General features: G+C 34.8%; 2 protein-coding genes across 2 annotated transcripts; both read left to right on the top strand.

Annotated features, from left to right (window-relative positions):
- The first annotated feature begins 1,829 nt into the window (after positions 1 to 1,829).
- Positions 1,830 to 10,391, top strand: LOC126978562 (uncharacterized). The gene is made up of 6 exons (XM_050827511.1): positions 1,830 to 2,034; positions 4,870 to 5,007; positions 5,685 to 5,833; positions 8,256 to 8,362; positions 9,010 to 9,167; positions 10,102 to 10,391. Exons 1-6 carry the CDS (start codon positions 1,961 to 1,963, stop codon positions 10,196 to 10,198), a joined length of 723 nt encoding a protein of 240 aa, XP_050683468.1. The 5' UTR covers positions 1,830 to 1,960; the 3' UTR covers positions 10,199 to 10,391.
- Positions 10,392 to 13,581: 3,190 nt separating this feature from the next.
- Positions 13,582 to 17,840, top strand: LOC126978548 (uncharacterized). Its single transcript, XM_050827481.1, has 3 exons — positions 13,582 to 14,375; positions 14,478 to 14,609; positions 16,121 to 17,840. The coding sequence occupies exons 1-3, from the start codon at positions 13,655 to 13,657 to the stop codon at positions 17,737 to 17,739; spliced, it is 2,472 nt and encodes an 823-aa protein (XP_050683438.1). The 5' UTR covers positions 13,582 to 13,654; the 3' UTR covers positions 17,740 to 17,840.

The following is a 17,840-nucleotide window of genomic DNA, read 5'->3' as shown; positions in this document are numbered from 1 at the left end:
TATTTATAATGAAATTGTTTCATATGGAACTGTCAAACCGTGCGTCACCAAATTCTCTCATAGAAAATATACCCACCCATACGAAACACATATTGAAAATAAAAATAATTATGGGTCCCAAATCGAAATAAAAACTATGCTATCTCTCAAGTTGGGCCAAACTGCACTCCATGAAGTAATCCCCATTAAAATCCGTTAATTAGTTTAGGATTCCATCGCGGACAAACAACGTGTCACGTAATTTATATAAATTAAGATGTAAGGAAGCGTTATTTATTAATAAAATCTTTTATTGATTATAAAATTATTCTTAGTTACAATTCTTGAACAGGTACATTAGAATCTTCTGTATGTACATAATAAGTATCATTAAATAATCCTATAAACATAACAATTCGTTATAGTGAGGGAGGAGGAACCTGCCTCTGTTGTATGCGTGAGAGAAGGGATGCCAGACAGACTGACGTTGTTACTCGCTACTTTACGAAGTTGTTTACCCTCTCGTTAGAAGTTATCACTTCAAAAAATTTATTTCTTGAGTGTGTCATTGATTGCGTCTTTTTTATTAAATATATTTCTCAAAGAGAATTTAAACACTTCGTTCAAGAGAAGGTAGTGCCATAGAATTTTACTTAATCACCTAATGACGTCATAGCAGAGCTGCCAATATAGTAAACGGATGTAACGGTTGGAATCAATCCATAATTTTTATCGATATCTAGCTATATTAAACAAATATGTATATTCTTATATCGACAGTAACATTAATATATATGTGTTCTAATGTTAAGGTTTAGGGTTCCCCAAATTCGCTTGTAAATTTTAAGATGGATCTAAGCCAAGCTAAACTAGTTTAGAAAATAATAATTTACATAAGTAATATTTGTTTAATAGTTTTATTTTGCGTGGTAAAATACTTTCGGTTTTGACAGTCTTTGAGTTTCGTTTTTCGTTGCAAATATTATTTTTGAATCGTAGGCATAGGTCCTGAATCTGAAATTTAAAAAAAAACATATTAATAGATATAAGTCAACCCTTTTCTACAGGCTTAAAATATTTTTTTGTACAGTAACACTATTTTAAGTTCAATAAGCATATTAAACAAAATTTAAATACCATAATAAATAATGTAAATATATTATATTTTAATAAAACAATTCAATAAAAGTTCAAATAAAAAAATGTCCCCTAATTGCTTTATATGATTATGACTACTTACACCTAGAAAACTAAAGTTTTGTGTATGGGTATTTTGAGATCATCGTTTGCTTCAAACGAGACGTCGTTAGTTTCAAAATTTGTATGTGATAGGGCTCAGTGATTAACATTATCAAGATGTGGAGATAAACGATATTATATTATAAATGGCTCCGATGACCACTTACCATAAGGCAAGGCGATTGTTTATCTAACAAAAAAACGATATGCATTTATCTATTTTTAATTTAAGGTGTCAATCGTATAAAAATGCATTTAGTCTAAGAATAGTGTACCATATGCTTATCTTTGAATACACTAAATCTTAAATTGTTTAACCATTGTTAACATCTGGCAAACTTGCTAAAAGCCAATTAAACTAAACACTTAAAATAAAATATCGACAATCGATAAAAAAGTGTCAAGCACTACTGACACTTTATAATATTATTTTACTCTAGATGAATTAAATCAATAATCTATCACTTTTATACAATTTATAGCTTAGAATAATGAAACATTATTATATTATTACATTATAACATTACTTTATTTATTATTAGGTAATTGCGCCAGGCTGATATATCTTTTTAAAACCATGTGACTCAGCATGTCATTCAATCAAAACCAATATCTAAATTTAAATTCTCTTTGATTACACCCTTCATTGTTATGTATAGTGTTACTTGAATTAATTTACAATATGTATTACTACTGTTTGGCCTATAAATAATTATCATAGCACAAACCTGTTTATAAGGCTATGGAATCCTCAACGCGTCACCCTTTGGACCCACGGAGTAATGTTGCCAAATTGGGAGGCTATAACCCTCTCGAGTATGTATTGTGTTAATGAATATTGAATAGTAGACGATTATTATTTATTATAGACTATAACAAAAATTAATTCGGGTATTTTAGCTTTTACTTACACACAGGGCCATATCATCTCTGGACCTCGCTAGGACGTGTAGCCCCCTCCCGTTTCTCTTTCACCCGCTCTCGTATTGTTGCGTCAGTACGGCTTGCAGTTTCATTACCTACCGTTACGTCATGTGATATTTTCGTGCTATGACTGCATTGTTTTGAAGTTTTCATAGTTACGTTTTGATTTCCTTTGTTAATAGTTCTGTAATTTCTGTTGTAGCTATAATAGTACTGGCAGAAACATAAATACTTAATTCTTTTACTTAACCTAGAATCTTTCATTGATTTTTCATCATAATATTCACAATAATGATTAGTATCACAACATCAATCTATGATACTGAAGAAACATATTGTTTATTTATTAATAAATATGTCCTAGTAATGTGGCTTTGTTTTTACGGTGTTTAGCACACCGTGACGATGAGGTCCCAGGGATAATGTAACCGGGTAGTACGTATATAAAAGATATTTAAGCTAATTTTTAACAGCACAGCACGGTAGTGTTCATTGATTCCAGTTATTAACAACCTATTGAGAGCTGCAAGAACGGATGAATGAAATAAATAAAATTATATGTGCAGTCGGGGGTCACACATCAGGAACCATTTTGGTTCTAAGTCTCTTTGGTTTTCACGTCTTTTATTTAACTCCGAATGTAATTTGATATGGATATTCTTATTGTTTACATTTATATATTTTATTGTCGTACTTAACTATATTGCCTGCTCGAAATACTCACCATTTAAAAGTCCTGGTGGTCATCAGTGGTCTTCATCATCTGTTCCACTTCACCAAATGATAATTTCTGTATTAAAAAAAAACATTAGTCGTATCACCGTTCTTCGACAACACTTCCCTTAAAGCCTCGCCTAGTATCGGAATACTGGGTCTCGAAATCTCGAGCGATTGCCAATTTCGTGGTCATCTGGAGGGGCCAAATGGGCTTCAAAGAAACTGGCCGTCATTAAAAGAGCACGGTAATACTTTAAACCGACCCACATTCTAGCGCTCTACAAAGCGCAGGTCCGGCCACACATGGAGTATTGCTGTCATCTCTGGTCTGGCGCACCCCAGTATCAGCTCGATCCATTTGACCGCGTGCAACGGAGAGCTCGAATTGTGTGGGACCCAGTGCTCTGTGAATGGCTGGATCACTTGACATTGCGTAGAGGTGTCGCTTCATTGTGTGCCTTCAACCGCATTTTCACGGGGAGTGTTCCGAAGAGCTGTTTAACCTGATTCCTGCCGCCGAATTCCACCTTCGCACGACACGCCACAAGTAAGGATATCATCCTCATCATCTGGATGTGTGGTGGTCCTCCACCGTATGGCTTTCAAGGAGCTTTCTTCCACGTACTACAAAGCTGTGGAATGAACTTCCTTGTGCGGTGTTTCCGGGACGATACGACATGGGTACATTCAAAAAAATCGCGTACACCTTCCTTAAAGGCCGGCAACGCTCCTGTGATTCCTCTAGTGTTGCAAGAGATTGTGGGCGACGGTGATCACTTAACAACAGGTGACCCGTACGCTCGTTTGTCCTCCTATTCCATAAAAAAAATGCTAATATATGTTTATATTCCTGTGAAATTGAGGAATTCCCTCAATGCCCGACTCATACCTTCCATCATCAGATTTTTATATGTGAACCAATCTGCGTGTGTATACCCTTTCAAACGAAGAAAAAATTTAAATCAATACATAAACGGTGTAGAATTCGCTGGCGGAGCATAAAACATACAAAAAAAATTCAATCGAACTATACAACCCCCCTTTTTGAAGTCAATCTAAAAATATCATTATCATCATAATGATTTTGTTGTGTTTTAAAAAATAACTATGTCAGAAGGTTCAGCCTTCTATATTATAGCCTATGTGATACAACAAAAATGCTGTAACGTCAAATAGTCAATGCCATACACGAGTAAGGCAAAAAAGTAACTAAATGTAAATTAATACAAAACAAAAGTAATTGAGTACTATAGTTGTCTCATCCACAGACACCGTAAATAAATAAAGGTATTTTGCGAGCATTTTATAAGCAATTATACCATATATTTATATATATATATATAATCATTATCAATCAATCATCTACATATTATGCAATACTCACCAAATACCTCTACTTACCATTGTAATACCTCTACTTGACAATTGTGCTTAAATTTGTAATTTTTTTTTAACAGTTATTAAAAGCTCAAATCCTTTAGGGTAATCTAATCAAAATCACTTTATTTATGTAGGTAATCGACACTTATGAATGTTAAAAGTTTTCTTTTCTTTTAATATCCACCTCCACTTCGACAACTATGCATAATGAAAATGCTTAGATCTTAAGCATTTTCAATATCTTAATATGTCTAAACAGACTATGACAGCTGTAAAAACCCCGATAAAAATTGAGATTGAGAATTTACCTCTATTTTGAGCAATGCACGCACACTATCACAAAGTGACATACAAATCCCGAGTGAAAGACGTAGATTGTCACGCACACAAAAGTAATAAACCTGGCCTGTTTTCATCGGTTGTTCAGTAGCAAGAGGCTTTGTCTAGACGTATAAATTGTTTGTGAAAATGTTACTAAGGGCCAGTAATTATATTATTCAATCTATCAAGACCTTGGTTATACAATTATAATTGATTTGTTGAAAATATCTTTATTCCACCTATTTAATAAAATAATGTGTCGATGTTATCTATGAGGACATGTATAAATTTTATTTGTTTATAATATAGGTATGTACTCGATGATGTTTCTTTAACTGTTAAAACGGATGAGAGTTTGACTCCAAACAGACCTCCATGTTTAACTCAACAAACTGTAGGAAAATTTCTTCAGCCATTGACAAGGGAATTAAACGAAATTCCTCTAAGGTAGGTTTTAAATGTTTAAAATCACTATGTAAGAAAAACCCTGTTGTTCCTTTAAGTCATGTTTAAGTCGCAGGTATATTGTCAAAGCCGTGATATTATAATTATACGGTAGATTGTCAATCGCCTTCATTTCTCACATTTTAACGGCCTGGTTTTAGTGACATTGTAATGTCACGGGTACACTATAGAAGTCCCTTGGCACAAACAACATGGTTTTTGTTACGTAAATCAAGAATGTACCTAGTCATTTAGCTTAGCTTTAATTTGCTGAAATAATAAGAAGTGAAAAAGTTAAATTTGGATGTCTGTGTTACACAGACTATGTAGATTGCTCAAAGACGCACAACGTGAATGCTCTGGGCAATCGTGTACTGTGCAGCTTTTGGTCTACTAACCACACTGTAATGTCCTAAGGATAATACATTCATAGTTATCATATTAATATATAGATATTGGAGACACAATAGTATAATTTACGACTTAGATCGTATGGGCAATCATCAGATTGGAAAGAAATTAGCCTTAACTTGGGCAACGGGAAGTCTCGAGGACTCCAACACACTTGAGTCGTTTGCATAAATGTAAGGAATTGTAGATTTAATAATGTTCTAATTGAAATCTCATAAAATATTATGCTGAACAACATTCGTTGTTAAATAAAATAACATTACTTCAAGGCCAACTATTGACGAACTCCCAAATGCTGTCATAGATAAAATGGTGGAAATGGATAAGGCCTTCTGGGTTGATAAGCCTGGTGCAAATGCATATAATCTTCATGATGCCTACATGAAATCTGGAATGACATCTGAGAAGATATTACCTCGTTAGTATTTTATTCCAATTCAAATATTTTTATTCAAAATATTCCATATAATAAAAAAAAATTAACAAATATATAATAATAAAGATATAATGTGCACTAAAAAGTATTAAAATAATTGCGTATTTTTATACAAGCTAATTAATTAATCTAATTCTAGACCGACTCCAAAAATTACAATAATCGTAACTAGAATAAGATTAATTAATTAGATTGTATAAAAATACGCAATTATTTTATACTTTTTAGTGCAGATTATATCTATTGTTTTAGAATAGTGTTTTTGAAGGAGGTTGTTTTTTTGTTATTTTTTTTTATTTTATGATCTTTAGTGAATTTGAAGTACACTTACTAATAATTTGTCTAAATATGTGTAAATATACTAAATTTCTCAATGCAACAAATAACGTAAGTACTTAGCAATTTGATTACAGACAGTGTTCCATTACTTTGTCATGGATTCCGTAATCCGAACCTAACCAAACTCTCACCAAACTATATTTGACGTATCCTTCCAATAAAAAAAGAATCATCGAAATCGGTTGGCGCGATATTAAGTTATTCGTAAATTTATCATCCACTTTGCTATACGTATGTATAGCAAAATTGAAGAACTGACAGCGGAGCAGAAGCGGGAACGCGTGGAATGGACTTTATTAAGACTTTTATGGTTTTCTCATGGATTCCACTGTCTGGACCAAATTACAATGGTGGTCCCATTGTCGGGAAGCACCAGCTTTCAAATAAAAAGAATTATCAAAATCGCTTCACCCAGTCGAAAGTTTTGAGGTAACAATCATAAAAAATTACCGACGAATTGAGAACCTCCTCCTTTTTTGAAGTCGGTTAAAAATCACTTAATGAAAGTCAAAAACTACCACGTGAAGAACGGGCGCAAGAGACTCAGCGGGATTTTTTTCATAAGAATATAGTTACAATGTAATATCGCACAATAAAACTTATTATTTTATTAAATATCAATCAGGCTATTGCTTGAGGGCGGTCTCTTCATTCCCAATTTGTGGTAAGATTAATTAATTTATGTTATACTAACCTATACCACACAAACGCTTTTTGACAATTCTTTTGAATCTGAAATCAAATCTTTTGAAACATTTGATTTGAACAATTTCTGAGATCTTGGTGTAAAAGTATATTGTACATCGCCCTACAAAAGACTAATTTGACTCAGTCGAGTAATGTGTAACATATCTATTCAAAAAGTGAGTGATAAGAAACACCTTTACTTCCTTACAAAACAAGTGGTTGATTCTAATTCAAATCACAAGCAGGTAGGTACTTAATAAAACTGCGTTGTAACTTCAACATTAGAAGGTTAAGCCAAGGACGTGGAAATGCACTTCCATTATCCATCCCTTTTTGTTTATTAATGAGATGTCGGGAGAGATCGTGGCCATGGCCGTCACGCGCCAGGGGCACCCCATCCTCCAACAGGGTGGCAAAACGGGAGAATAGTCTTTCTAAAACCTTTTAGCACCGAGACTGGGGAGCCTTTTAATTACAAGGTCATTTTGCGGAGATGTGTCTGCCTAACGGGTGGAGCACAGACTACCTTCACTACCTCGAATGCATAAATAGGTATACTTACTCTGCTCTTTTTTCCTCGAACATTACCAGTTCAATTGTGAAGTCTATGTTAGAAGCTTAGATTAGAAGTTGAACAAACGCTACTTTCTTGAATCTAGAATGTGAGTATTTGATTTTTTCTTAATTTTTATTTATCCTTGATTATGGCCGTATTTGATAACCTATCTATCCCTAGTTTAACTTACAGCGGTAGCGGTTAGCGGTAGACAAACCTATCCTTTTACGCTTACTTACATTTCATTAACCTATTGACAGATAGCATTCGACTATAACTATATTGGACATTACTATGAGCAATGTGTCCGTAACTTAAACTAAGGATAGAAAGGTTATTGAAAACGGCCGTATAACTATATTGGACATAACTATGGATAGATAAGATCTTGTATTAAACGGTCACAGCAATGTATCCGTTACTAGAGATACGTTATTGAAAACGGCCGTTAATCATCTCCTTTTTGTAAAGATCACTCCTGCTTTTTTATCTAATCTATTTGTATTACATATCTAATATTACATCATAAATGTCATCCACGAACTGAAAAGCAAAACAATATTTAATTACATGGAAGTGAGGCCTGGCTACATGAAAACAAGTATGAAAGTTAAATAAATGCAACGGTACTAATTAAATTTGATATCGCCGTCAAAAATGTGTGATCTCCCTTTTTGCCCGAATACGTCTCTACATTACAGTGGCTAAAGTTGAGATTTTTGCGATTTTTGTCAAACAATTTGAACACGTATCGACCATTTTGTGCATGTCACGGCATTGTATTCAAAGTTCAAAATACATAATATATATTTTCTGCTACAGATCATCAAGATGTATTTCCAAGGTCTTATCAGTATGATCTGGATTGTGTTAAGTACAGGCGTGAACATGCATGTGATGCATTTAACAGAGACGGAGGTGAATCAAAGGTTAGAGAATGGTTTAGTGTTAAAGATTAGGTACTTAAAAATAGCCTATCCATTCAAGCACGGATGCAGTCTTTGTCACAAATGCAAATACAACGTGCCTTTTCATGTTGCTGATTCCATAATTCTAGAACGACACAACAGCTGCGTCATGGAATCGTTCAATTATGTAAATTTTCTGTATTCGTTTATTTCAATTGAGGGAAATATTGTCATAAGTTGTGAATACATTCGTGAATCGTAAGATGAATGACGTTGTTACAAACGCACGCAGTTCTGATACTCAAACTACACTTCACCATCATCATGATCATCATCAGCCGGGAGATGTCCACCGCTGGACAAAGGCCTCCCCCAAAGATTTCCACGACAATCGGTCCTGCGATACCCTCATCCAACGTATTCCGGCAATCTTGACGACGATCGGTCCATCTTGTCCACCTACCAACACTGCGTCTTCCGTTACGTGGTCGCCATTCGAGGACTTTACTGCCCCAGCGGCCATCTGTCCGTCAAACTATATGCCCTACCCACTGCCACTTCAGTTTCGCAATCATTTCAAACTACGTATACTATATGTACTATGGGTGCTACGCTTTAAGGTCCTAGGTTCTAATAATTTTAAATAACATTTGCTTTTTTACTTTCAGGACCAATCTGGAATGCCATGTCAAAGTTGTGAGAAATCATCCGATCCAAAACGACCCACCGTGGCGTCCAGCGAAAACTCAAACCAGAAACGTTGGCGATACTATCCTGATGTTTCAGCAACATTGACGCCAAATGAAATTCAAGATTTAATGAATAAGTATTGACCTTTTAATGGTCTATCATAACAGCTACTAAAGTTTTTTTTATGTTCTAACTTCCAAGTTCCATAGTTGATATATATATAAATAATTTGTCACTTATACTTAATTGTATTTGGGAGAGAAGGAACTTTTATGTCCTATTTCTTTTGTTTTAGTGACGTAACACAATTTTAAGGTAAGGGTAAGGTTCTACTGATCCTCACACTTCCGTCCAAAGAAACCTGATGAAGATCATTATAACTTAAGTAACTTATGAGAGAATTTAATATTCAAGTTTGATTATGCAGTCTATTCTCCTTCATACCCTCACCCTACATGCAAAACAGGAAGGGGTAACGTCACTTCATTGTTGTTTGAAAGTTTGATATTTCAAAAATAGAAGACAAATTATGAGAGACAATTTATGTGGAAGCTGGGCATTAATGGTATAAAAGTACCCAAATAACGTTGCTTATGTATATCTAATATATAAAATTCTCATATCGCGGTGTTTGTAGTTAAACTCCTTCGAAACGGCTTGACCGATTCTCATGAAATTTGGAGTGCATATTGGGTAGGTCTGAGAATCGGACAACATCTATTTTCCATCCCCCTAAATGTTAAGGGTGGTCCACGCCTATTTTTTTTTAAATTTTTTGACATTCTTTTTTATATTTGTTTGATTATAAGGCAAAATTAAAAAATACATACAACTTCTAATTTTCATCCAACTACGATCAACAGTTACTTTTGTATCGCGATTTTAATATCAGCAATACAACGTTTGCTGGGTCAGCTAGTTATTGTATAATTTATTAACTATATAAAATAATAAATAGATAATCCACAACAATTGGAAAATAATATCCCTCGAAGTTTAAACCTACTTTAAAACGTTTAAAACTGCTATACAAACTGGGATAGTTCTATTTTATTATGTTTCTTTTCTAGACTTGGACGACCATATCAGAATGAAGCTTGCAACTGGTACTATGAAAATTATCCTCCCGTGAAGTACAATTGTATTTTAAGAAAGTTTTCTAAATAGTGTCTGACTATTCAATATCTAACTCGTAATTTCCCAGCTGTGTTAACTATTTCACAAATTTTCATATATTAAAGTCCCACAAATTTATCGCGTGGTATTCCAAATATTTTGTAATTTGCTGCTGACGGTGACTCCTTTTAACCTTTTTTGATCTTCTTTTTTAAATTAATAAACATTAACAAATCCTTTTTAATATTGTTTCATTTCCTTTACTTTCTAATGCATAAAATAGAAATGAACCACGAATATCTTATGTGATCACCTAATGCTAATAACTTCCATCATTCAAGCGGCAAGAACTAGAGTGCGGGTCATCTGATGGTTATCGTTATATCATCATCGGTGGTATATCGTTAATGTGGTCATTCACATGCTGCTGTAACACCAGAGGAATAATAGCAGCTACACCGATCTTTGAGTAGGGCATAGGTACGAGCTTATTTTGAAATAAATAAATCCATTCAATATGTCAGCTGTATAGCTACAGCTATAAGCATTTCGGTGACGCGAACTCACTGGATTTCTCTCTCACCCCAAAAAGTGTCTAACTAAATATATTAACATTTATTTTTTTATTATTTATTTATCGCGTCCGCCAGTCATGAGCATGTCGGTGAAGCGAACCCATAAGTTATTTCCCTATTAAAAAGTGCCCATCGCGATTAAAGAAGAATGGGGAAATTTTCGTCGCCATTGTACGTGAGTACGTAAGTGATCGTAGGCAGACTCTCGTTCATAACAGCAAAAGGTTTTTTTAATGAATTACTAACGGAATTAACATTTAAACACAAGGATATATTATAGACTAACCGAAACTATACATGTAAAGAGTCACACATAATAAACTGTATCATAGTATTCACCCAACGTCCCCCATCTTCCCAACGAGACAGCCGGAGGCTGGGTAGGGGTGGACGAGCAATATGCAATTATCGATTTAGTCTGGCGTAGCTCCCCAATATCGTGTCGCCTACCCTGACAGCTGTCTCCCGCGACCTTTTCACTGAACAATATTGTGCTCTTAATATCTTATGGCATTTACGTATTACATTATTTAAATGCGCTTATTATAAAACTTGGCGCTTTGACGTATGCATATTGAAAAGTAACATTGAGTATAAGCATTAATTAGCAAAATTATAAGCATACAAATATTTATAAATAATTTACAAAAACTGTTGAATACTTACGTCTTTGTAGACATTTTGTAACTTTCGTTTTTTTTTAACATCTCTAGACATTTTAATAGGTTTTTTAGGTAGAAGTTCATCTTTTAATGTTCCATACCAAATGATTGCGAAACCGAAGTGACAGTGGCAGGGCACATAGTTCGACGGACAGATGACCATTGGGGCAGTAAAATCCTCGAATAGCTACCATGAAACGGAAGACGCAGTGTAAGTAGGCCCCTCATAAGATGGACCGACGATCTGGTCAAGATCGCCGGAATACGTTGGATGAGGGCAGCGCAGGACTGATCGTCATGGCGATATTTGGGGGAGGTCTTTGTCCACCAGTGGACGTCTTTCGCCTGATAATGAAGATGATCCTTGCATACTGGAAAGGACCATTATTTTTTTTTTGAATATGAATGATAATTAATGTAATAAATATTGATTTTAGTTGGTTCATTTGAAGTTAGGCCCAAGTTGAAAGTTATATTTTTCTAGGTGATAAACCTTAGTATAAGGAATCTATTAATAACAGACACAAGTTATATTTCGAGCTAGAAAAATTAAAAGAAAAATACTTATTTAACTAAAATATTTTTTGTACGTTCTATTTGAATTTTTGGTTATATGAAAGCAAATAGAATATTCGCCTAGACCTGCTTTATAAATGTGGAATACAAATAAAACTCAATTATATACAGTTTTTTTTGACGAAGTTTTTCAGTATTTTCTCTCCGATGGCCACAAGAACTTTAAGATTTAATAAATATAGTATTCAAAATTGACACATGGGAGTTTTTTGGTACATTTGTAATGAACTATTGAGTTAAAATATTTAATATAAAGCCGATGTCACTTTTTTGAGTCTCAAAACACACTGTGAACTGGTACAAGCCTTCGGTATACTCTAGGAACCGTATAGACTGGTTTAAACTTAAATTTGTGAAGCAATCGTTCGTTGATCCAAGCCTTCCCACACCAATGCCACAATTTGAGCGGCCTGTTCGGACATGTTAAGCTTACAAAACTTTGTTGGGAGACTAATAATTTAAATCACAAAAAAAGCAATAATTTGAAACTATACACATCAATTTGAGACTATGCCTAAATTTAATTTTTCCGGCAATAATTTTATCTTTTACTGCAGTTCTATTAAATTTTGTTTCATTTTTTATTTTTATGATTAATGTACAGTCTCAATCTCGATGGCAGAGAACGAACTTGACATTAATTTTAAAACCAAATCGACTGCCGCGTAATATTTTCAATGCACCAATATGCATATTATCGTTTCCAAGGTTCTCCTAGAAAGACATCCCTTCTATATGATATATATATATACATATATATATATATATATATATGCAAACATATTATGTGAGTGGTAAAATCCAAAATCCTTAGATTTCATTTTCATTCAATAGAAATTGGAATTTTACTGAGCTTTCTCACATCTGCCAGGCATCCAGTGGCTTTACAACTTCACATAATTATAAAAGGTTCTCGAGGGACCGCGATACGCATTCAACGGGGTTAGTTAAATAAACTCGCTGCCTAAAGTTAGTTATATCTTATATATTTAAACGAGCATTTCTTGTATATATATATGTATATATATATATAATCTGAAGCTCGTAAACGGCTCCAACGATTATAATGAAATTTAGTATACAGGTAGTTTCGGGAGTTAGAAATCGTTTTGGCTAGGTTTCAATTTAAGAAAATGAGATTTTATCCGTGTTTTACTGAGAAACTACTAGAATAACATTAGAATACAAAGGTAAATTTCGCCACTATCTACAAGAATTTAATAGCTCAGATGGGACATTGGGTGATCCGGAAAGCAGAAGACCTGGGTCCAATCCAGGTTTCCTATTAGCTTTATTTTTGTTAAAATTTTGTACATTCTTAAAAATCCGAGCAAGGATCGGTCGTCTGGGTATTATAAGTTATTAGCAAGGTTTAAATGCCCCTCAAACTGAAATGAAAGGATCGCTTGCTTGATAGGCGTACGAATAACCCCAAATGAAATAGTATTTGAATAAAATAAAAGTTAAAACCTGTGCACTCAATAGGTTAAGAAGTATAAAACGGGGCAAAAAATGTATAAATATAATATATAAATCCTTAAAGAAATTAAAGAAAACAAAAAAGAATATCAATGACATAATTCACAATGCTCTTTTGTTCATCTATCATTGTAAATTTTGAAACAATGTCAGTCTGATCTAACCATATAATAAAATAATAAAAATCTCCCAACCCCTTTAAATTTTTAGTTAAAATGTCGAAAAATGATGATGGCCTTTTTCTTTTGGAAGCGTTTATCGATAAAATAGTTTTCGTCAAAAGCCCTTGTTTTTCAGATCGAGATTTCAGAACTTGTGTAAACATTGAATGTTCCTCTATTGAGCCTCTTGAGATATGTGATGATGACACCACAGAATGTATCGCACGAAGTGGAGGGCCGTTTATAAAAACCTTCAATTGCGGAAAGTCCTGCCTTTTTTCACTAAAAGAAAGCGATATAAGTACTGCAATGAGCAAGTTTCCAATTAAAATAACTGTTTATAAATCACTTCCATGTGGCTGCCTTCCAACAAAAATTATTATGGGTCAATGCACAATAGATATGACGAAAGAATTTGTCGAAACTCGCAAGAAATTTTTAGAAGACCCTACAAGTGTTAGTTATGAAGCGCTAAAAGATTCATTTAGAATTGTCGATCCAGAAGGCGAAGAGACTGGAGACATAGTTATGTTTTTACGTATATCTTGTTTTGGGAAGTTAATAATAACGAAATTCCAAGGCTCAGGCGTTCCTACTTTGGGAGCGGGAGGCAAAAGTACTTCCGGTGTTATAGATCGATCATGTGCACCTCGCAAAGATTTTCAGACAATGGATGATCCATGTGTATGCGGAGCTGCAAGAGGACATGGACGCAGTGGAATTGGCGGAATAGAAGGCAACACATGCTCAGGAGCCAATGCAGTTTGCCCACCAGGTAAGTGACTTGTAGTTTCGATTACAGTAAATTTTACTATCTTCATTTTACTAAAAAAAGGAACTGATATAAAACCTTAAAAAATATAATCTCAAATTTCAGCTCCAGATCTCTACAACAGCATGCCATGCCAAGATCCTGATGATCCTTGTTATTGCACTGGCCCAAAACCACAACCAAAGCAACAAATGCTTTGTAGAAATACCGATCAATATTGTTTACACGTTCCCAAAGGTGAGCATTTATATTGAAAAGTATTTTTTTTTTATTATTTATTTCCTTTCTTATTATTTTTATAATAAATAAATAAATTAGGCCATGTGCGGGTGCGATACCGCGTCATTGATTAATATAGTATTTTTTGCATTAGTACAATAATTATAAATAAAGAAACCGTGAGATTTGACTTTTTTAATGGTCAGGTCGGAGTAAACAATTTGAAGAAATAGGCATGAATCTGGGAGGCAATGAACTAAAGATCAAGGTACCAGCGAGTGCATCTATTATAAAAAAAATTAGTCAAACTCATTGCGCAATGCAATGCCCATATACTAAAAATGCTGGTGCTGGTGCATGCGACCCACCATGTGGAAAAAATCAAATTAGCTTAGCATTGCCAAGTGAAGATATCTGCTGTCGTGGAGCACAACCGGCTGATACGCAATTCACATGTACTACTGAAGGCTGTCTTCAAGCCTCGAAACACGGCCAAGCTGCTATGGCCCGTGGTGATACCAGAGATTGTCCTGTTACTGATGTTTTTGTACTTAAAGTAGCTAAAACTGCAATAGAAGATGACAGGAAATGTAAACTGGAATTAGAATTAGTAACACCAAAAGGACCCGATAAAGTACCTCCTGTCACTAAACAGAATATTAGAATTCAATCCGATCTTGACTGCGAGTGTTTTGTGAGGCGTCTCAAGAAACAGAAACCTAAGAAAAAACTAGCTTAGTTGTTTAACGATCTCCTAAAAAAATTTTTAAAGGTACACAAATTATAACACAATTTAATAGCAGTTAAATCCCCACCGACAGATATTTTATATGTATTTGAAAATAAGCAAACATGTTTAATAAGTCATCCCAGTACTATCAGAGCTTTTCATAAAATATACAATATATATATTGTTATATAACTGCACAACGAATCTATAATTAGATGAGTGTATTAATTGCACTGATATTTTGAAACTATTACATTGTGTAGATTGCTGCCCTCCTGGAAACAAAGTCATCTTCCAAATGCCTTCGGATTCATGCGGAACAGGTCACAAACAAAGGGCGCATTTTAAATTTTCCTCTGATGGAGTTGGAGATTTAGCTAGAGATGAGCCCGGACAGCTTATGCCCACAACTGCTGAAAACTACCCCGGAGTAGTATACGATTTGCCGACACAAGTTATTAAATTAAGAATTGGCAAGACAGTAGAAATGCATGGAAGAAAGTCTAAATTAGAATATCAGTTTATTACACCAGTAATGACTCAAGAAAAAGTGATACCAACTACAGATACGCGCGTAGCTCAGTGTGTATCTACTTGTACGGGCTGCTGTCGTATGCCGTAATACCATTCATTTTATACTTATTGATTTTGTGTTTTTTCTTATTTACCTTTTAATGTTACACAGTGTTACAATTGTTCAATAAATCTTTTTGGGTTACTCTGTTTTATGATTTTTAAGTCACATTACTATTTAATGCTAACAAATCCATGAACTAAAATGAATCGTCAATTATCCTAGGTGTCCGGAGCTTGCCGTTTTATCAAGATCTGAGTCATGAAATACAAAAATCCGATCTTATAAGGTCCATCTTGGAGCTTCAGCATGTTGAGTTTCTTGCCAATAAGAAATATATGAATATAATTCTGATGTCACCGGACAACTATAGAAGGAACTATTTAGAGAGGTCTCATCTGAAACAAATAAACAACAATACATCAAATGATTCAATCATAAGTGAAAGTAACTGTAATTCAATAACTTTTAAAAATGGTCAGTATAATACGTTATTTAAAGCTGGCAATCCCGGGAAAAAGCCTTTGTTTGGACAAAGAGAGACAACAGTTTACATGGCTTTCTTCAATAAACTTTGCGATTACCAAACATCAGGAACACAGGCCACAGCCTCTATCAATAAATGTTTTCAAGTTAATGGCACATCATTACCACTGAATTATTCCAACGCATCATCATTTTCTACGTCTATGGGAACTACATCAACAACGCGAGATATTTCTCGTTACTATAATGATAAAGAAAGATATGTCAATGTTTACCTTTTTGGACGAAATAAAACTAATCAAAAGGGGTTGGGAGACCCAAACACAAAACCGAAACGTACCGTTGACAAATCAAGCAGTAGTGCTACCAAATGTTCAGATGCGAGGATTGGACCATGTGATTCTAAGCCTATAATAAAAAGTAAGAAATCTCACAACAAAATGAAAAGTCAAAATACCAGCTCTAGTCAGACGAAATCCGTACGAGGCACAACAACCGCTACTAATGCTCTTAAATCTGTTTCGATAAAAGATGATAAACTGAACAAGCCATGTCCAGCTATAGGTGTAACTGAAGGTGATATGATGGTTACTATTTCACATATCAAAATTGCCCCTAGAGAAACTTGCCCTGTTCATGGAAAAGAGCCTTGTCAAGGTCCCAAGTGTATAGTTGCAGCAGCGGGGGCAGATAAAGCTCCTGTTAAAGTATCAACAAGTGCTAATCCTAGAAGAGGAGTATTTGAATTAGTTATCAGAAGAATGACTGGAGCTCCTTTAGCCAAAAACGAACTGATGTTGGAGTGGACTCCTCCACCATCCCATCCTCCACCATGCTCAACGCCATGCCCCATGCCTTGTCCAGTCCCAATACCCTGTCGACCATCTAAATGTAGAATGATTGTTTGTAGACCTTCTCCATGCAAACCTAAATGCTTCAAAAAGAAACCTTGTGGTCAACCTTGCTTTAAATGTTGTAAGCCCCCATGTAAGCCTTGTCCAATACCTCGATACAGAATAAGTCCTCCATGTAATCCGTGCTCGGCATGCTGTGTATTTCCACCGCCATTTTGCAAAAAGCCTTGTGCACCGCCATGTTGTGGTTCACCTTGCGGTGCTGGTTCATGCAAAAGCTCTCCGTGTCTTCGACCATGCCCAGTTGGACGGAAACGTACACGTAGAACCAAAAGTCAACCGAAAATAAGAGGGCATCGTAAACGTACTTCTCCGTGCAATAATCGTAAGAAAACATGCCCTGTCGTAAAATGTCGAAGCATGCCTGGTTGTTGCGACTCACCCCCACTATGCCCACCAAGAAAGTGCTGCTCCGTATTGCATTGCAAACCGAAATGTTGTTAAAGCTAGCTTATCTTAATCGTAGCTTGAAACACGAAGTCGAATAATTCAGTTTATCTACATTACTAAACGAACAAAACCCTTAATAAACAACATTAAATCAA

Source organism: Leptidea sinapis, chromosome Z, assembly GCF_905404315.1.
Source record: "Leptidea sinapis chromosome Z, ilLepSina1.1, whole genome shotgun sequence".
Lineage (NCBI taxonomy): Eukaryota > Metazoa > Arthropoda > Insecta > Lepidoptera > Pieridae > Leptidea > Leptidea sinapis.
The sequence above is the reverse complement of the archived record's forward strand: the minus strand, read 5'-3'. Positions and strand labels throughout refer to the sequence as shown.